Raw genomic sequence first — 18,443 nt, forward strand, 5'->3', positions numbered from 1 at the left:
AATTTTCCAGAAGAACAGGTTAATTAAATACGTACTCCATGATTAGTTGAAAATGGTTCATAAACACCTCTATTATATTACTCCGTATATTCTTACACGGTTTAATTGTCACTTTGTTTTGATATTTTGTGTCGGTTATAATTTTTAATTTATGTTCATGCGTATTGCAATGTTTCAATTAACACAAATCAAACATATAATACTTGGTACACATCACAAGCTCATATACATATATGGAGGCACTATCACAGAGGCATTTAAGAAGCTATCTCCATCAAGCATTTTCACCTTAAAGGGGATAATTTACTTGTCATTAATTAAATCGAAAGTTGGTCCATAAATTGGAATCTACCAACAAATCATTGAAGATATCAACCTTACTTCAATCCTTAAACACTTGGAAAATAAATCATGTCTATCGTAAGGGAATATACTGGATAGCTAAAATTGTATACATCTATCCTTATAATAGTCCGAAATTATCCTCAATTATAGAAAACAACTAGTATAGTACTCGTGCGATGCACGATTTATAATCTAAATATAAATTATTATGAAATCTGGTAGAAATTATGATCAATATAAAGTTTAAGAATATTCTTCAAATAAAAAATAATTAGTAATGGATAAATTTGCTATTGCTCATTCAGTGTCTCGCTTATTAAAATAATTAAAACAAATAAAGGTACATAGATAAAATTATTTTCATTCTCATTCACCACTTGTGTCAAGCATAAAGTTATCTCACTCGTCTTTCACTTCGTTATTAATACTCACTTAATACTCACACAATCACTCGTCAACCTGATTACCCGATCACTTAACAGCTATCTAGACCAAGTACTTTATTGAGCTAGAGATGACTTTGAGGCGGGGCAAGACCTGCACACCAGCACCCACCTACAATTCTCATCTTCTTCCCATCCATCCACGATAAGAAAGATACCCACCCCTCCCAACCCCCGTCTCGAGAGGTACAAAATAAAATTCATGATCACCTTTTCATCCATCGCCGCCCATTACCCAATAAACTTTCGTCCATCGCCGCCCACTTAGTGCAGATGCACAAGGAGATCTCCCAAAAAACTTCGCCCTACTAACAATCTGACATCCCTATATTCGATAAATTATCCAATTTTCCTTTCAAATAAATTTTAAATATATTGACTTAAGTTTATTACGAAGTTTCAAAATTGATTTTATTAGTTATAATATTGAAAAAAATATATTATTTATGGGTAGTACTCCGTATATATAATTGCTAAAAATAAACATAAGTTAGGAAAACGATATGCGTATACTCCGTATGTAATATAAATTTTTTGCTCCTTAATTAAAATTCTAATATTTTTTTCTTAACTATTTTTTTTAGTGAGATTAGTCATTATGTTATATAGAACTTTTTTAATATACTATTTTAATTAAAAGAGAGGCGAATCAATGAGTGACATTTGTCATCACTACATTGATTTCCTCTCTTTTAATATACTCCGTACTAGTCTTTTATGCACGCGATGCGTGCGAGATAATATCTGAACTTTAAATTATTTTATTACAACTAATCACCAATAATAATATAAGGCTCTATGTACCTAATTTATTCATAAATTATTTTATTCATAACTAATCACCAATAATAATATAAAGTCTTATATGCACGCGATGCGTGCGGAATTACATAAAAACTTAAAATTGTACTATTACAACTAAATATAAATATTAGATTAAAAAAAATGTTCACAAAATTCATATTTAAAAAATTTAAGGTTATACTATACAATCAAACATCTAAATAGTAAAACGGAGTAATCATGCCCTTTACATGACAAAGAATCTAATCTTAGTACCAAAATAAAGAAATTATATCAATGACACAAATATGATAAATAAATAAAAATAAAAATAAACTGATTTCTCTTCTTTGTACTTCTGGCTCTTTCCATGGGCAGTCTCCTGAAATAATGACATCCCACAACAGTAACTAAACCGGCATACAATTGAATTAAATACACAACTGAATTAAATACACAACTGAATCATCGGCAACTTTTCTAGCGAAGTTACAACAATGTTTGATCTTTCGCCTTTTCTTCTTCTCCACATCATGAATCCTTACTAATAACCAACATATTTCAAAATAGTAAGGAACATCAAAGTTTTATTAGCATTAAAGTAGTTAAACCATTAGACACTGTGAATTACTACCCGGTCAGAATTACAGTAATCAATGGCACGATTAAAGCTAATCAGAACAACTGAACTAATTAACAACAGGTAATCAATGGCACAATTAAAGCTAATAATTCTCTAACTGCTACACCAAGGTAAGATCCATCATATTGCTCATTTTGGAGCATCTTCACCACCCTGCAAGCAGTCACATTCGACAATTAACGTACTCGGGTTGCAAGGCAATGTTATTTTAGCCCCAAACACGATTGATTTTGCCTCCACAATGCTTGCCTCCCTCACCTCCTCCATTTGCTGGCAGCCTGCACATACCACATCCCCTAAATGGTCACGTATGACAGCACCCAGACCAACCCCTTTATATCCGAACTTCGCTCAGTCAACATTTAGCTTAAGCCCACCAGTAGGGGGGCTTCTCGATGCATCCTACCCTCTGTACTACTCCCCCTCCCCACACTACTTGCCAACCAATATCCCATCAGATAGGACTCGGCTCCAGCAACTACTTCTGCCGGGTGCTTAGAACAGCCCCCATGCATTGCTATAGCCCATGCCAACATCACCACCTTTGCTAACTCTTCCCCACTGAAGCTTCTCATACACCAACTTACCCACTCCAACACACTGTCACCTAACCTTCAATTCCCTAAGCCACCTCATCCCATCCCCATGTTCCCAGACCTAGAAGCATAGATAATCAATGATGTTTATCCTATATCTATTTTTTTTTAATTACCTGAAATATGGTCAAACATTCATAAACGAAAAGGACAAAATAAGTTCAAAGTGATATGAAAACCAAAAAGACATGTAGAGTTTTTATTTTATAGGCGTCAGTTCATAGAATTACAGATATTGAGGGAAGAAGTTAGACTACTTTACGGTGAATTTGTAACTCATCCCATCATCAACTATTAGTAATTTGATGTAATTTATCAACTCATCCCATAATCGAATATAAAAAAAAAACAATTATTAAATGAAATTAATTGATGAACCATAAGTAAGCAGAAAATAAAGAAAAGGAGACCTGTCGTTGAGATCAGAAGAAAGAGTTATTCGACATTGACAATGAATTGCTGTTCTTCATCAACTTGTTTTTCTCTAATAATTGCAGCAACGTCTAAAAATAGAGAAGAGATTCGACTCCAAAGTTACTCATCACCGTCTGCGAAATTTATTGATTCAATTCAAGTTAGCTACATTTGGTTTGATTTGAAAACTGAACGGAAAATAAGAAAATTAGTACTGCTACTTGCATCATAAGCTTCGTTGATCTGGTGGAAACTGATTGACCAATTATCTCCTCTGCATACATCTGGATGATACTGCAATGTATTACCACCAAATTACAATCAAATCGACAGTAATTAAAGAGAACACACTTCAAATTCCACAATAATCAACCGGAAACCATAGTTTATTCATAAAACGCTGCTAAAATAGTGAAATGTTTCAAATTAAAAGAAAAACGATGATTTTTTTTATAAAGTCGGACACCTCCGGTCAGATCAACTATGAAACAGAAACTCTACCTGCAAATGAAGGTCTTTTAGAGACTTTTTTTTTGCCTGTTTCTATCTACATTAACATTGAATCCCAAATTCAAGCAGGTGAATTATTGATAGAACCCAGAAACAGATAATTTGGATGCTTTTTCATACCGATGTGTGTACTATTCCAGTAGTATAGGAACAAATATGATCAATTGAACAAAAAAAAATTTACACAAACACACTCTTCATTCCCTTAATTCATGAAATCTGGCTCACCAAGGAGGCAATGGAGTATGACGCTTAAACTACAAAATTTTACCTTTGATTTCTTTTATTTGTACCAAAAAAGAATGGAATCCTAAATGTCCATATTTAAATTTAAAACCTCTAAACTTGATCAGTTCCACCAGAATTGGTTTCACTGTTTTTGTTTATCTTAGATGGAACTTTTTACAATAATTTTTCCATTAAACTTATAGTATTACAGAAACAATAATTAATCAAAATGAGTAACAAAAAATATAAGGAAGAAATAAATTACCATGGAAGAGGGCATTAAGATATGGAGGACGATGAAGAACAACAGTGCAACTATGCGAATTTCCTTCAACCAGCACCTGCTAAGATAATCGAATAACAAAAAAAAAAACAATTAGTAAATGTAATTAATTGATGAACTAATCCATAATTATTGAAGAGTCTGTTAAGAAATTCAAACCAAAATCGGAAAAAACACATGATCAACAAAATCTCCAGAATCAATTCGAAATCTCCAGATCTCATAATAATTGTGAAAAAAAATGAAATTTAATCATCTGAAGATTAAAGAAGTAATATTTACCACTTTCGAGAACTTGGCATTATTGCCCAAAATGGGCGAATTTCCAGGATATCCTAAACCCAAACCCGAACCCATTCCCACAGTCAGATCCTCCACCTTTACCCCACCCACCACCGTCGGAATCTCTTTCCTCCTCCACCACACTCCCCTGTTCTTCCTCCTCAACCACCCTCTCTCAAACCCAACCCACCGTTCATTAACAACCTCGATCCCAACCCAGAATCTGACCCGATACCCGCCCCAAAAGGACTTCGTTTAGGGGAAACGGCGGTGAGATGGCGGAGATCTTTTAAGACAAAAAAAACCTTGGAGAGAGAAAGGTATAACTGAAGATTTGAGAGAGGGAGAAAACGCAAAAAATTACCTTAATGCCGCTTTGAGACGCGATTTGCTGAGGAACGACGGCGAAGAAGTGGAACCTAGAAACGACGGCGAGCGATGGCTTTTCTCAAGGTGGTCGACATTGATTTAGGATTGAGGTTTTTGCGGGGCGGGGGGGGGGGGGAGAAATTGGGGGTTTATTTTAGGGCTAGACGGGTAATAACTCTAATCGGGAAGTGGGGGGTATTTTGGTCTTTTAATTTGGGGACACGAAAAGTTAATTTACTATTTTAACCTCAGCTGTTCCTTTATATAATAGAGATTATATAGATATAGATATATTGCGTATAAAATAGTACAATCAATTGCGGTTATATTATCGAATTTAGTTGTTAAAATAGTATAGAGTACTATATTAAGATTTGTATACACTCTTTTTTCTAATTATGTAAGTACAAATTATTAGACTACGTGCGCTTAAATTTTTATAATGGATTAAAGTTTTATAAAAAAGATAATCTTATATTTTTAGATTTGTTACCAAACTATAGAAACGGTAGTTTATAAATATTCTCCATGTATATAACGAAATCTTAAAGTTAACAAAATAATTACACAATCAATTTACAAATTATATATTTTTTAAGTACCTATTTTTGGGAAGTTAATCACAAGTTACGTGATATTTTTGGTATTTGAAAATTTTGTTGTTTTAATTTTTTTTATTAAATCTAATTATTTATATTAAAAGAGAGACCAATCAATGAGTAACACTTGTCATCACCACATTGATTTCCTCTCTTTTAGTATATTATATATACTTCCTCCGTCTTTTAATACTCGCAACGTTTGAATTTTGCCACTATTCATATAATCTACTTTGACTATTCGTAGTGTTTTTTATATAAGATAAAACATAGTAATGTAGGATCTTGTTAGATTCGTCTCGATGTGTATTTTCAAAATATCAATTTTTTATAATTTTTGCATAAAGAGAATTTAAGATATAAATGATCAAAGTTATGCATCGACATACGTGAAACTAACAAACGTTGCGAGTATTAAAAGACGGAGGAAGTATGTAGATAGATTATTTAAGATGCCCGTCACTTTCTAAATTTATTCTTCTTACCTTGTAAAAATTATAGAGTACTCCGTATGCTATAGGCCTATAACTCATACAGTCATACGAAGTATCGGTAACTCGTTACACAAACCGAATACTAGAATACACAAAATTCCCTCACAAATCACAATACACGAATCCAAATCCAACCATCGTACTATCGTAGCATAGCATATTAGCAGGTTGCTCCCACTACTCACATAAACAGAAAGTGGCCAGTGAAGAAGAGAGAGAAACAGAGAATGGCACAAGTCCAGCATTTCCTAGGACTACGACCATCCTCTTCTACAAATGGGATGTTCATACCAGTCATTCGACCTCAATTTAACCCCAAGCTCCATATCCATATCTTTGCCGCCATTTCTCTCTCTAAATTTCCCAGAAGACTAACACTTTCCTTTCCCAATCATGTTTCCACCACTCGACCTTCCCCTTTTGCTTATCCACACCACCCCACTTCTGGGTTTCGCCGTTTTTGCAATTTTAATGATTCCGGTAACCGCTCTTTCACTCTCTCTCTTCCCCTATGTAGTTAATTAGTAATTGTGGTTGTTCTTAATTTTTTATATGGGTGATTAATTTTTAATGTGGTGAAATTATTGGAATTGATTTTTGTTGGGATTAAATTAAATCGACTTTTATTTGTTTCAAATTCTTAATTTTCTTATATTAATGTGTGTATGTTTTAATTATTGTAATTGAAGGAAATTTTGGCTAGGTTCTTGATAATTTAAATGAATAGGTATAAGGTATTATTGTTTTATGGGAATTTGTTGTATAGCATGAACATCCATTTGTTTTTGGTATAGAGAGGCACGAAGGGTAGTGATGCAATTCGATCATAGGTCTTGGGTACCAACCCGAAACTAAATCAACTAGGCTAGTTAGCATGAACAGTTGAACACTATGCTAAGGATGTAATTAAATTTTGAAATTCAGGGGTTGTTTAGAATCTTGTAATAATGACTTATGGTTGTTAAGAGGATATGTGGTTATCTGTAAATGCTAGTGCTTAGCTGAAATTATATTACATAGAGGCTTTCTATGTTTTGTTGAAATAGAAATTAGATTGAGAATTAGATTGTAAGTTTTTTTTTTTTTTTGGTAAGCAAGTTTAGATATATATTTCAATTCCCAAACAGCTTTTTACAACTCAAAGGGGAGAGGGCACCATGAAAACCCAAACCCCAAAACCAAAACCAAAACCAAAACCAAAACCTAGGCATACTAGCCTAAAACAGACCTAATTACATCAAAAGAATACATCATTTACAAATGTTACCAAACCAAATTCTATCCTGAGAGCTAATCCTAGGATTAACACTATAGTATCTATACTTGACATCTCCTTTTATTTTCTTTATGAAACTGTCTATGCACACTAATTTTTGGTGCCAGTATACTTCATTTCTGGCCTGTCACAGTTGGTAAATCAGAGCTACAAAACATGTTCTATAAACCCCTTTTCTAAATTTGGAGCAGTTTCCATTTCTCAAGCCTCTGATTAAACCTTAGATTGTAAGTTGTGTGTGAGTGATTCGGTGAGCTAGGTGCACAAGGGTGTATATTAGAATATCAGACATCATGTTCTCCTGGAAACTTGTTTATGAGTACCTATAAGCGGAATCAATGGATGACGAACATGAATATGATGGATTAAACTGCTACAAGGTGCTTCTTGGTTGGTGGAATGAATGCTTGTGACTTAGAGAGGCTTATTTGATTTTGACTTAACGCGACTGCGCGAGGTGAGGTTTTAGAAAGTCAGTCAAATGCTTATTAGCTTGTTATTTTCATCTGTCGACTGTCAGAGTATGGTGCTGAAACCATGGAATTATGGAAACGTTTGGACCACCCAGAGTCTTCTCCTTGTTTTTACGGATAGAAGAAGGAAATTATTGTTGGTTGTTGTATCTTAATGTCGTAAAAAAATTTAGAGCCCTTTCTTATCAAGAGTGGAGGACTCGAGGAGTTCTGGACTTCCACTTTATCAAATTCTTTTTGAGTATTATCTTCAGTTATTAGTTTTCCTTGAGCTTGGCTATCAGATGGGTTCCATAACTTCCATTAGTTCAGTACTAGGGAACAGAAGTTGATATCTATGTACTTTATGGAAATGGCAATGCACAAGTACACAACAAGTCTAGAACTCGGGAGTGCTTGCCTTGTGGAAACAGAGGCAGCGGAAAAGATGCTAGGAGAAGCATGTTATTAAACAACACATGAGAATTAACTTGTTTAGTAGGTTTAATGAAAATTAAAGAACTGCTTGTGACTCGATTTTATGATTAAAGTAGTAAGATGCCCTGTTTCCCTGCAACTCCTGGACAGTTTTAGATGAAAGAAAAATGTAGTACTTTGTCTTCCTTCAAGGATGTAACAAAAAACGTACTTTGTCCCCCTCCAAAGATGTAACGAAAAACATACATTGCTCTGACCCGAAATTATGTCAACATGACAAGTGTGGTGTGCATGCAACGTGCACTAATTCAATCTCCACAAATATTCTGATTTTTTTCTTAGTACGGTTGAGTTGTTTTCATTGAACCTGCTACATCGATTTTGTTCCCTTAAGACAAGGTATATAGAATCAAAGTGGGTACTTATGTAAGCAGTTTTTCAAATCTCTTACAGACTCAATGTCACAGCTGGAGCTTGGGAAACGCAAACCTGAGAAGAGGGTGAACGCAATATTCTGGATTATTCTTCTTAACCTTGCTATATATGTGGCCGATCACATGTTTCTGGTACTGGAATTGTCACTATTTTTGGTTAAGATATTAATTATACTTTTCAGAAGTTTGAATATACATTTGCAAACATTGCACTTCTTCATGCATATCAGTGAGAAGAGACATGGGACTTGATTGTATTGGCAAACTATTTATTTACTTAATCTGACAGCCTCAATATTTACTAAGACTGAAACTTTACCAGATACTGATTTCCGTAGTTAAAGGTCGTACCCAGTACACAAGGCCCCTGCGATTTAGCGCAGGGGTCTGAGGAAGGTCTAAACATTGATTTCCATAGTTTTCATAGGAAATTTCCTTATCAAACAACATAAATCAGCATTCATTTTTTTATTCAATAAATTGGTGTTTACTACGTGTCTGTTAACAGTGAGGGGGTTGCTTTTCTTTCAACTATTTTCTTTGATGAATATTATAGAGTTGTTCGGTTGGTTAGCTCAGCTATCACCTCCTTGTATTTTTTTTTGATAAACCTGGCAGGTTCGAGACATCAAATCCCTGTACTTGTTCCACAATCAGCCTGCTTGGTACCAGTTTGTGACAGCTGCATTTTGTCATGCAAATTGGTAAGGTTCCAAAGCTTTTGTGGATTAATCTTCATTAGACCTAAGGCATTAATAAGCAGAGTGCAGTGTATATGACCTATGTCATAATTGCATAAATTAGGAGAGATCCTCCGGAAGCTTTACTAATTGCATGCTACATCTCACAGTCCTATCCCTCCTACAAAGGCTACAATAAAACAATGTCAATTGCTCAGCAATACCTGCATCCCAGTCTTCTTGTCTTTCAGTAAATTAAGCTGTTCCTCGTGTTTTCTGCAGGAACCATCTTTCGAGCAACCTTTTCTTTCTGTACATTTTCGGTGAGACAATTGGATTGTGATGGATTTGGTCTGAATATGAACATCTCATGCTTGTACGTTATAACATTTGGAGCATCTTTCCACTATATGAATAGGCAAGCTTGTGGAAGAGGAAGAGGGTAGCTTTGCGTTGTGGGTTTCTTATATTCTAACAGGTGCTGGTGCAAACCTTGTTTCTTGGTTGGTTCTCCCAAGAAACGCAGTTTCTGTTGGCGCATCTGGTGCTGTTTTCGGCTTGTTTGCAATAAGTGTCCTTGTGAAGGTAATATCAAGTTCTGAATGTTCAATTTCGCAGGCCGCCACTTCCCACTGTGCTTATGACTTTTGTATCTGCTTGCAGTTGTCAATGGATTGGAGAAAAATTCTCGAAGTACTTATATTAGGTCAATTCGTTGTAGAGAAGGTGAGTACTCCAAGTTTATAAATGACTCTAGCTTCCTTTATAACCCTGCTCAAAAGACAACTTTTTTACCTATCAATAGAGAAAGGGAATTTCTGATACTAAATTACCAACTGTTCAACATGATACACAAGAAAGATTTTCTCGCCATAACTTCGAATTTCAAAATCATATTAATTTGAAATGCTTAGTATTATGAACTCTTGGTTTCATTGTAAACACTATGACCACCGTCCACCGCTGATACTTATTCAAGTAATTCAACCCCTAAGGGGGTGTTTGGTTGGTATGGGGTAAAGGGAGTGAGGGGGGGGGGGGGGGGGGGAGAAAAAGCAAAACCCTTTGATTTAAAATGTTTGTTGGGAACCTCTTTCTTCTCTCACCCTTCACCATATGGTCTATCATTCACATCTCATCTCACAATACCACCACCGCTTCTCAGCCCCTTTCTCTGTCCCCGCTGCCATTAGCCCTTCCCTATCAGCGCCGCCGTTACCCCCTACCCCCTACCCCTTACCGCCACCGTTTCCTCCCCTTCACCACCTCTTCCCCTCTCTTCTCTTATTGTTTCAAATTTGAGGGTTTAATGGTCAAATTCCACCATGGAAACTTCATAACTGAAGTCTTTATAGTTGAATTTGACCTTTTAAAGCCATGATTAATGATTTTCACAAGTAATTTCACATTCTTTTGGATTTTATTTTCTTCAAATGTTTAGGGTTGTGGGTTTTCTGCGGGTGTTCGGGGGTAGTGCAATTGTTTTCAAGTGATTTGGCATTTTTGGGTGGGTATTTAGGTGCTGTGATTTTTTTGCAAGTGGGTGGCCTTTTTTTGGTGGGTGGAGATGGGTTTTGTGGGTGGCTGGGCAGACGTTGCTGGTGGTTCGGGTCGAGGGGCAGATGATGGGTGGTGGTTGGGGTGGTTCCTGTTACTTCCGGTGGTTGGTGTGGCTGAGTTGGGTGGTGGTGTGGGTTGGTGTAAGTGGTGAAGGTGGTGATCAATCATAGGTCAAGGTGACCATAAAGTAGAAGAAGAAAGGGAAAGCAAATACTTGGGGGGTGTGGCCATGTGGGGAATGGGTGTAGAGGACATTGGGGTAAGGAGGGGGTAAAGGGAATGATTGAATTAACCTAAACAAACAACAATTAATGGACTCTGCCATGTTGATTCCGTTACCCTTTCTTGAAAACCCCTAACCAAATGCCCCCTAAATGGTTTTCAACTACTCCGTATGTCGTTCATTTATTGTTTGACCTGTTTGAAGTGGTTGTTATATGCAACTTCTCTAGAGAAAGACACGGTTTTTGGTTTTCACTGGCTTCTCCTTGGTTCTGAAGTCTTTGCTTCAGAAAAATAGTAAATTTGAAAGAGAGACAAATTAGTACGCACTTTTGAGATAATGTTTAGCTTTTGGAAACAAATTAAAAAGGAAGGGTGTGATGTTTCTCAAAAATAAATAAATTTGTGATTGAAAGAAAGAAAGGGTCTGATGGTGCCTGTAAGCTGGAGAAAATCTCACTTGCGCCAGTCCCTTGACTGTCTATTCCCTTATTTGTGCTCTATTGTGTTTAGTTTGCACCTTACTGGGATGATGAAATATAAAATTTGTGTTTGTATCCCTCTTTGTCATGTTAGGTGATGGAAGCAGCTCATGCATCAACTGGTTTGTCAAATGGCTTCATTGGAACCCACTCGTTACAGAATGTCAATCACATTGCACATTTATCAGGTGCTTTGGTTGGGGTACTTTTGGTATGGTTACTAAGCAAGGTTCCATCTGACCCTTCAGAAAAAGAAGGATAGCCTGCCTGACGAGAGCAGATAACAAACACGACTTTATGAAATGCAAACAAAGCCACTTGAAGAGTGTAAGCGCAGCTGAAATGCAAACACGACTTATGAAATCAAACGAATCCATTTGCTTATTAGCCGTATGTATTGAAGATTGTAAAAAAAAAAAAAAGAAGTCAAAATTGAGTCAATTTCTAGGCTGTTGTGAATATCAAGTCTGAGCCTAGTATTGTTTGCATACGTAAAGACCTTTTTTAACTGTAAATTGAATATAAGAGTGAAACTATTATTTTTTGGAAGCTTTTTCTCTTGTCTGAACTACTTGCTGCTAAAATTATTGAATGATGGCAAGAGGAATAAAACAATTTCTTTTGCATGTTTCTCGCAGTTTCTGTGATAATGATGACCAACTGTAGGTATGATAGAAGCGTGCTATGTAATACAATCAGTCAATCAGTGGAAATAAAGTGGCTGAGACCAAAAACAACAGATCTCTGCTGTAAATGAGAATATTCATGACATTACCAAATGCCCTTTACAAGTTTACAATATCTTTTGCTTTATACACAACCAAATTTTATACCGTGCTAAGCAAACCGTTTCAATACGCTCAGCAAGATACAAAAAACAGGGGAACAGGAAACCTTAATCAGTATCTACAAGATGAGTGTTCGGCTCTGTCATATTCCAAGGTGCGAAACAACCATATTCGTCTCAGTTCAAGAAGACCAATGTACATGAGAGAGCAAGGTGACTATACAAACCTGGCTTCCCATGAGATTGCTTCTGACAAATGATGGGTGGTCTGCTCCCAAATCGACACACTTGAGAAGCATTAATGGGCTTAGCAGCTATATTCCAGGGAGACTCTGATGCATCTCTCAGCACCAATCGGCTTTTTGTGGTACCGGGGATAGACCCTTTAGAATCAACTATAACCCCGTTAGTCGACAGTAACATATCAGAATAACATGAGTTAGCTAGTTGTTTCTGATTAACATTCTCTGAACTTGCCACTGGAATTTCCTCACTGTTGATTCTTTTATCTGTCATTAGTCGGTTTCTTGCAGAAACAAGAACTCTACCCACATCTTTAGCTACACCAGCAGCTTCCCAAGCTTCAGCAATGAGTATGAAGGTGCTTTCTTCAGGCTGGATGCCAAATTCTTCCATCATCTGAAGCATTTCTTCAGCTTTCCATGGTTGCTTTGCTTCACCATATCCCCAAATTAGTGTTTCAAAGGTTTTCAGATTTGGTGATACCCCATGTTTACACATTGCCTCGAAGATTTTGTTTGCACATTCCACTTTTCCTGTAGTGCACCAGCCATTGATTACAGTTGTGAACATCACAACATTAGGACGGAGACCCATAGTTATCATATGGTTTAGCAGCTCCTCGGCCTTTTCAGGTTCCCTTGCACGTGTATAACCTTTGGCGAGAATGCTATATGCATGAGCATCAGGTTTGATTCCAGATTTAACCATATGATCAAAAATTTCCTGGCATTTGTCCATGAAACCTGCAGCACTCCATGCATTCATGATTGTGCTACATGTTATCACATCTGGTTTCACTCCGAATTCTTCCATTAATCTCAAAACCTGTCAGAATCATGTTCCACATTATGTTATTTTTAATAGTTCACAAGAAAATTCTAACTTAAACTTTTAGTATTGAGTATCATATCAAATAAGAGTGATAAGACAAATGAGTAATGATAGAAATGGAGTTGTCCAATTAGAACATGTTCGCAGTCAAATTGAACAATTCTCAACATAACAAAAATCAATTTGTCTGCAGAAAGCACTAATCTTGTACTATAATGAGGGGTAGAAAGAAGAAAATAATAATCAATCCGAGGTAATATAGAAATATGAAAACTCACCTCATCAACCCCTTCCCTGTCTGTAATATCCAGAAATCCTTTGATCAAAGAATTGAAAACCACAAGATTGGGACGCACTTTAAGTTCTTTCATCTTATAAATAAATCTTATAGCATCCCTCAGTTTACCTTCTTTACAATATCCACTTGCTATAATACAGCTAGTTCTTTCATTTGGTTGTACTTTGTTCTTCTGCATCTCCAACATAATATCCTCTGCAAACTTAGTTTCACCATTTTGAACATAAGCTGTCAACAGAGTATTGTAGGTAACAGTATCAGGTTCCAGGCCGGAAGTCATCATTTTGTGGACAACATTCCATGCCTGTCCAATATTCCCTTTGTTACACCAAGCCCGAATCAATACATTGTATGACCTGAGATTGGGTTTTATCATTCCATTAATGCACATCTGCTCAAGCAATTTCATAGATTCTTCTGGACGACCAGCAATGCCAAATCCTTTAATCAATGTGTTGTAAGTGCTGGTACTAGGTCTGTATCCATTATCTTTCATCCTCAGAAATGCTTTCATAGCTTCATCCATATTTCCTGATTCTGCAAATGCATTAATGACAGCATTGAAAAACACAGAATCAGGTTTCATTCCATTTTTTTCAACTTGGGAGATGGTTGGGTGTATGAATTCAAAGCGTTTCAGAATTGTAAAGGCAGCTAATAGAGTAGTGTATGTTATCAGTGATGGAACGTGTCCATCTTCAATTAACTGCTCAAACATTGACTGGGCATCTTCAGCCTTCCACTTTTCAAGCAAAATGTTCATCATCTTTGTTTTAGTACGGACAATTTTGCAACTAGTTTTTCTCAAACATGAGGCACAGCAAACTGACTCCGGATCTGGGTATAGCTTGATAACATCTAACTTTTGTCCCTGCAACAAACAAATCATAATAATAGTTAGACAGAAAAGGCAGATTATAGACTTAACATGGCACAGATTCCAATGAGACTGGAGTCCTGGATCCTCTAGTTTTGCAAAACACATCATTGGATATGATTTTGCTGCTTTAATTTCTTTGTGCATTACTGGACAGTTTCAATTTTAATTTTTTGTGCTTTAATTTTTTGAGCTGACAATTTCTGTTATACTAAGCAAAAGGATAAATTGCATTCAGGATATGTTAGAATTCTCCTTAAGTGGCCTGGTAAAGAGTGAGTCTTATAAAAAAGATTCAAAAAAAGTTTCCTTTTACCAACACTCGTATAGTTAAACAATTCGAGAAATGAGAGATTAGCTAATTTCGAGAGGAAGAAGCAGAAGCAAGTATGCAACCAAGGAGTAAGATGGAACAGGATTGCAGTTTGCTATATACTACACTGGCAGTACAACTTCCGGAGCCAGCAATCAGTTATTACCTGATTGTAACTCTAGTTAGGAAATGAGGCTACAACTTCTAAACAAAAGATTTAATGAATTTTTAGCAGGATACTTTGTGTTAGCTGATCAATCGAAACTCGAAAGTGTCCGCATAACCAGAAGGGGAGGGGGTAACCGATCCCTTAAAAGCATTGTACCTAAGTTCATCAATTTGAATTTTCTACCTTTGCTGAAATTGGTTGAACCATTTCTCTCTTTGTGACAGAAGCCCCTTCTGGGTGCTTGAGCATAGCATAAAAATGAGCCATATCTTCTACAACTTCCAGATGACTTGTTACTTTACATGCAGCCTGGGCTTCATAACTCCATCAATAATCGGTTTTCCTAAGAAACATGCAAATAACATAAAAGTCAAGAACTGAAATAAAAGCTAATAACTGCTCAATGACATGGTGATTATTTCTCATCCTTACTTTACTTAGACAGAGTGGGAACAGATATACATTGGAGACAAATTAACCACTTGCTGATTCAAAATACCAAATATGAGCATATTCTTAGACTACAGAGTTAAGAACTGACCAGATCACCACAGAAAAAAAAAAAAAGATATATTTATCTAGTTATGCTCAGTATTTTCATCTTCCACAACAAGTACTTTCAAAGTCTTTGCTGATAGTCTGATACAATACTCCCACACAAAATCAATATATGCCAGTATGCCACACAACAATCCCTATCTAATTCCTGTCCTCGAAAACTGCTAGAGGGATCCAGCATTGAGCATGACAACGAGTCTCATGCAACGAAGGTTCGATTCTACATCCCTAGATCAAACACATTGAAATGCAATAAAGTCAATGCCAAACTACAGAATTTGTCTTGATCAACAAATTATTCTCCTGAAAGCTTAAACATTCTTCCATTCCTAACCCCATTTCCCTCTCATCCCACTGCCCTCGGCACTAGGAAGACTGTTAATTTAGAAGAATTTCACATCTAAAGACGAAAGTCACATCATTTATCCCGTTCCTATGCTCCTTCTAGAGTTCTAGATAGGACTGCTGTTATAGAGAAAGCAGATTTGAAAAGCATACAAGACAAGTTCTAGAAAAACAAGTCCAATTGTTGGTCTGAAGCTGTTTCCTTCTTTCCATAATTCACCATAAACCAATCCAGTATACCTAAATCAGCAAGTTTTATCCAATTTCTAAAAATATCATGAAATTTATAACATACTTGGTATTTTGAAATACCCCCATAAATTGCTACCCATACAAAGCAACATCACTCACTCAAAACCAACTTCCAAATTTCCAGGAAACCCAAAAACTATAACAAAATCTTACACCACAAATCACAAAAATCCAACAATATGCAACCCACAAAACTCACTTGGATTGAAATTAAAAACTTCCAAACAAAAACCCATCTACAAAACTAATCAAAACCCATAAATGATTTAACATAATTGTTAAAGGGGTCAAGAGAAAACGGCAGAAAAAGTACCTGATGATGAAATTAACAAGCACACAGTGTTCTTACTTGCAGGAAATGAGGAAGAAGGTGACGGAGATGGATTAATAATGGCGTGTTGGTAGCGGGATGGTACTAACCACACAGTGTCACAAGGGATTGGAGATTTATTTGAGTTTGGATAACGAGAATACGGTGGAAATTGTCCAAGTTCTTAGCATTCACACAATTTGTCTCGAGAAAGTGATGGGTGTTGTTATGTGGCTCATCCTCATTCCTCCCCTAGGTTGCGATTTTTGCTTCATGTTCATGCCAAATTGCCAATGCAAACAACTGAACAAGTCATTCGGTTCGGGTTCAGGACATATTTGGTTAAGAAGTTTGCGGTTCTCATTTTCCATCTACTACATGTACTCTTAAAAAAAAAAAAAAAAAAAGGAAAATTTGTAATTCTTAATCCAATTTTTGCCCGATTTTCTTTAATTAAGTCTACCTATGCGATACTCCTTTGCGACTTTCTGCTTCATCTCTGCACTCCTCTCCATTATTTCTCTTCTACCTCTTCTCCACCATTGTCAATCCATCATACCTCTCCATTCGAAGTTCATCAAAAATAATCAGCAATTGCTATGGCTGGGGTAAAGCAATTGCCTGTTGGATCTGGATCTTCTTCAAATTCAAGGTTTTTTTTTCTTTCTAATTTTCCAACAAGACCAAAATAACCAATATCCCACAACATAAAAAAAAAAAAAACTATATTATTGCAACAGCTAGGGTTTTACGAACTGACCATCAAGGAAGCCCAAAATTCAAAACTTACCAAAAAAGGAACAAAAACGCTAAGGTTCGTAAGTTCACCTTCAATTGTACGATTTTGGAGACGAAATTTGAATGCACGTGGATGAAGTCACCTATTTCCACAAGAAAATCGCTGATGATGTCATGAACCAGTACAATTGTGGTTGAAGCAGCAGTCATGGAGGAGAGAGGAATTGAAACACGGTACAGAGAAGAGAAGGGTTAAGGGTTTTTTTTAAAAAAAAATGAAATCCTTGTTTAGGTGGCAAGTGATGATGACGTGTCCAATATTTTAGGAGGGAAACCAACTTTCGATTGTCAACGTTTTAAACGTTGACTTTGTAGCAGGTAACCGGTCATCCAGGCTTAATAATAGTAGTTGGGTCATAAAGGTTGGATTATTTAGAAATATCGCATAGGTAGGCTTAATTAAAGAAAATCGGGCAAAGGTTGGATTAATAATTACAAATTTTCCTTGACTTTATAGCAGGTAACCGGTCATCCAGGCTTAATAATAGTAGTTGGGTCATAAAGGTTGGATTATTTAGAAATATTGCATAGGTAGGCTTAATTAAAGAAAATCGGGCAAAGGTTGGATTAATAATTACAAATTTTCCAAAAAAAAATGAGTTATATATTTTTGTTCAAGTCCTGTTAGCTCAAAAATCATTGAATTTTAAGTAAAAAATGGAGGAGTTGAATCGGGTATAATTCGAGTTAGTTCAGTTAGAATAAACCGCGTTGATTTCGGTATTAGTGAGGTTGTTATTAAGCTTATTACGATAAAATAATCATTGTTTTGCGTATTTTTGCCAGGTAAGTTCAGTTTGGTCGGGTCAGGTCAAAATCGTGTTGGATGAAAATTCAGATCATGTAATTCGGGTAGGCTTTGGGGTCTCGGGTCAAATAATCGGATATAGGTTAGTTGTATCCGATGTAGATTTAAGTTCATCCACCCAGAAATGTTATTTTGAAGGTGTACGGGTACTCCATGCCCAAATTTCAATGGGAAGATTTAAGGAGGAAATTGCGCATATATAAACTTTAACATTTGCTTCAGTTGTGTGATGTATCTTATCGTTACTGAATTTCTTTTTTGACACAGCGAAGCTAAGAATCTAAGGGGATACAAATCATCAGTTGTAAAAATTAAACTTTT

At 36.1% G+C, this 18,443-nt stretch overlaps 2 protein-coding genes across 2 annotated transcripts; one reads left to right on the forward strand and one right to left on the reverse strand.

Moving 5' to 3' along the window:
- Nucleotides 1–6,110: 6,110 nt before the first annotated feature.
- On the forward strand, nucleotides 6,111–12,101 carry LOC110775063 (rhomboid-like protein 11, chloroplastic). The gene is made up of 7 exons (XM_021979664.2): nucleotides 6,111–6,469; nucleotides 8,609–8,721; nucleotides 9,208–9,293; nucleotides 9,552–9,592; nucleotides 9,688–9,854; nucleotides 9,933–9,995; nucleotides 11,628–12,101. Exons 1-7 carry the CDS (start codon nucleotides 6,217–6,219, stop codon nucleotides 11,793–11,795), a joined length of 891 nt encoding a protein of 296 aa, XP_021835356.2. The 5' UTR covers nucleotides 6,111–6,216; the 3' UTR covers nucleotides 11,796–12,101.
- A 175-nt stretch (nucleotides 12,102–12,276) lies between these two features.
- LOC110775054 (pentatricopeptide repeat-containing protein At5g25630) lies at nucleotides 12,277–16,864 on the reverse strand. Its single transcript, XM_021979658.2, has 4 exons — nucleotides 16,520–16,864; nucleotides 15,235–15,394; nucleotides 13,673–14,563; nucleotides 12,277–13,388 (listed from the first exon to the last, which is right to left on the reverse strand). Exons 2-4 carry the CDS (start codon nucleotides 15,316–15,318, stop codon nucleotides 12,498–12,500), a joined length of 1,866 nt encoding a protein of 621 aa, XP_021835350.1. The 5' UTR covers nucleotides 15,319–15,394; nucleotides 16,520–16,864; the 3' UTR covers nucleotides 12,277–12,497.
- Between the last annotated feature and the right edge of the window lie 1,579 nt (nucleotides 16,865–18,443).

The sequence above is a fragment of the Spinacia oleracea genome, chromosome 1 (assembly GCF_020520425.1).
Source record: "Spinacia oleracea cultivar Varoflay chromosome 1, BTI_SOV_V1, whole genome shotgun sequence".
Classification (NCBI taxonomy): Eukaryota; Viridiplantae; Streptophyta; class Magnoliopsida; order Caryophyllales; family Amaranthaceae; genus Spinacia; species Spinacia oleracea.

Coding starts and splice junctions, on each gene's coding strand:
- LOC110775063 (XM_021979664.2), top strand. CDS start 6,217: ATGGCACAAGTCCAGCATTTCCTAGGACTACGACCATCCTCTTCTACA. Junction 8,722..9,207: donor TGGCCGATCACATGTTTCTG/GTACTGGAATTG, acceptor TAAACCTGGCAG/GTTCGAGACATCAAATCCCT. Junction 9,593..9,687: donor TTTCTTTCTGTACATTTTCG/GTGAGACAATTG, acceptor CTATATGAATAG/GCAAGCTTGTGGAAGAGGAA.
- LOC110775054 (XM_021979658.2), bottom strand. CDS start 15,318: ATGGCTCATTTTTATGCTATGCTCAAGCACCCAGAAGGGGCTTCTGTC. Junction 14,564..15,234: donor TTCAACCAATTTCAGCAAAG/GTAGAAAATTCA, acceptor TGTTTGTTGCAG/GGACAAAAGTTAGATGTTAT. Junction 13,389..13,672: donor ACAGGGAAGGGGTTGATGAG/GTGAGTTTTCAT, acceptor TGATTCTGACAG/GTTTTGAGATTAATGGAAGA.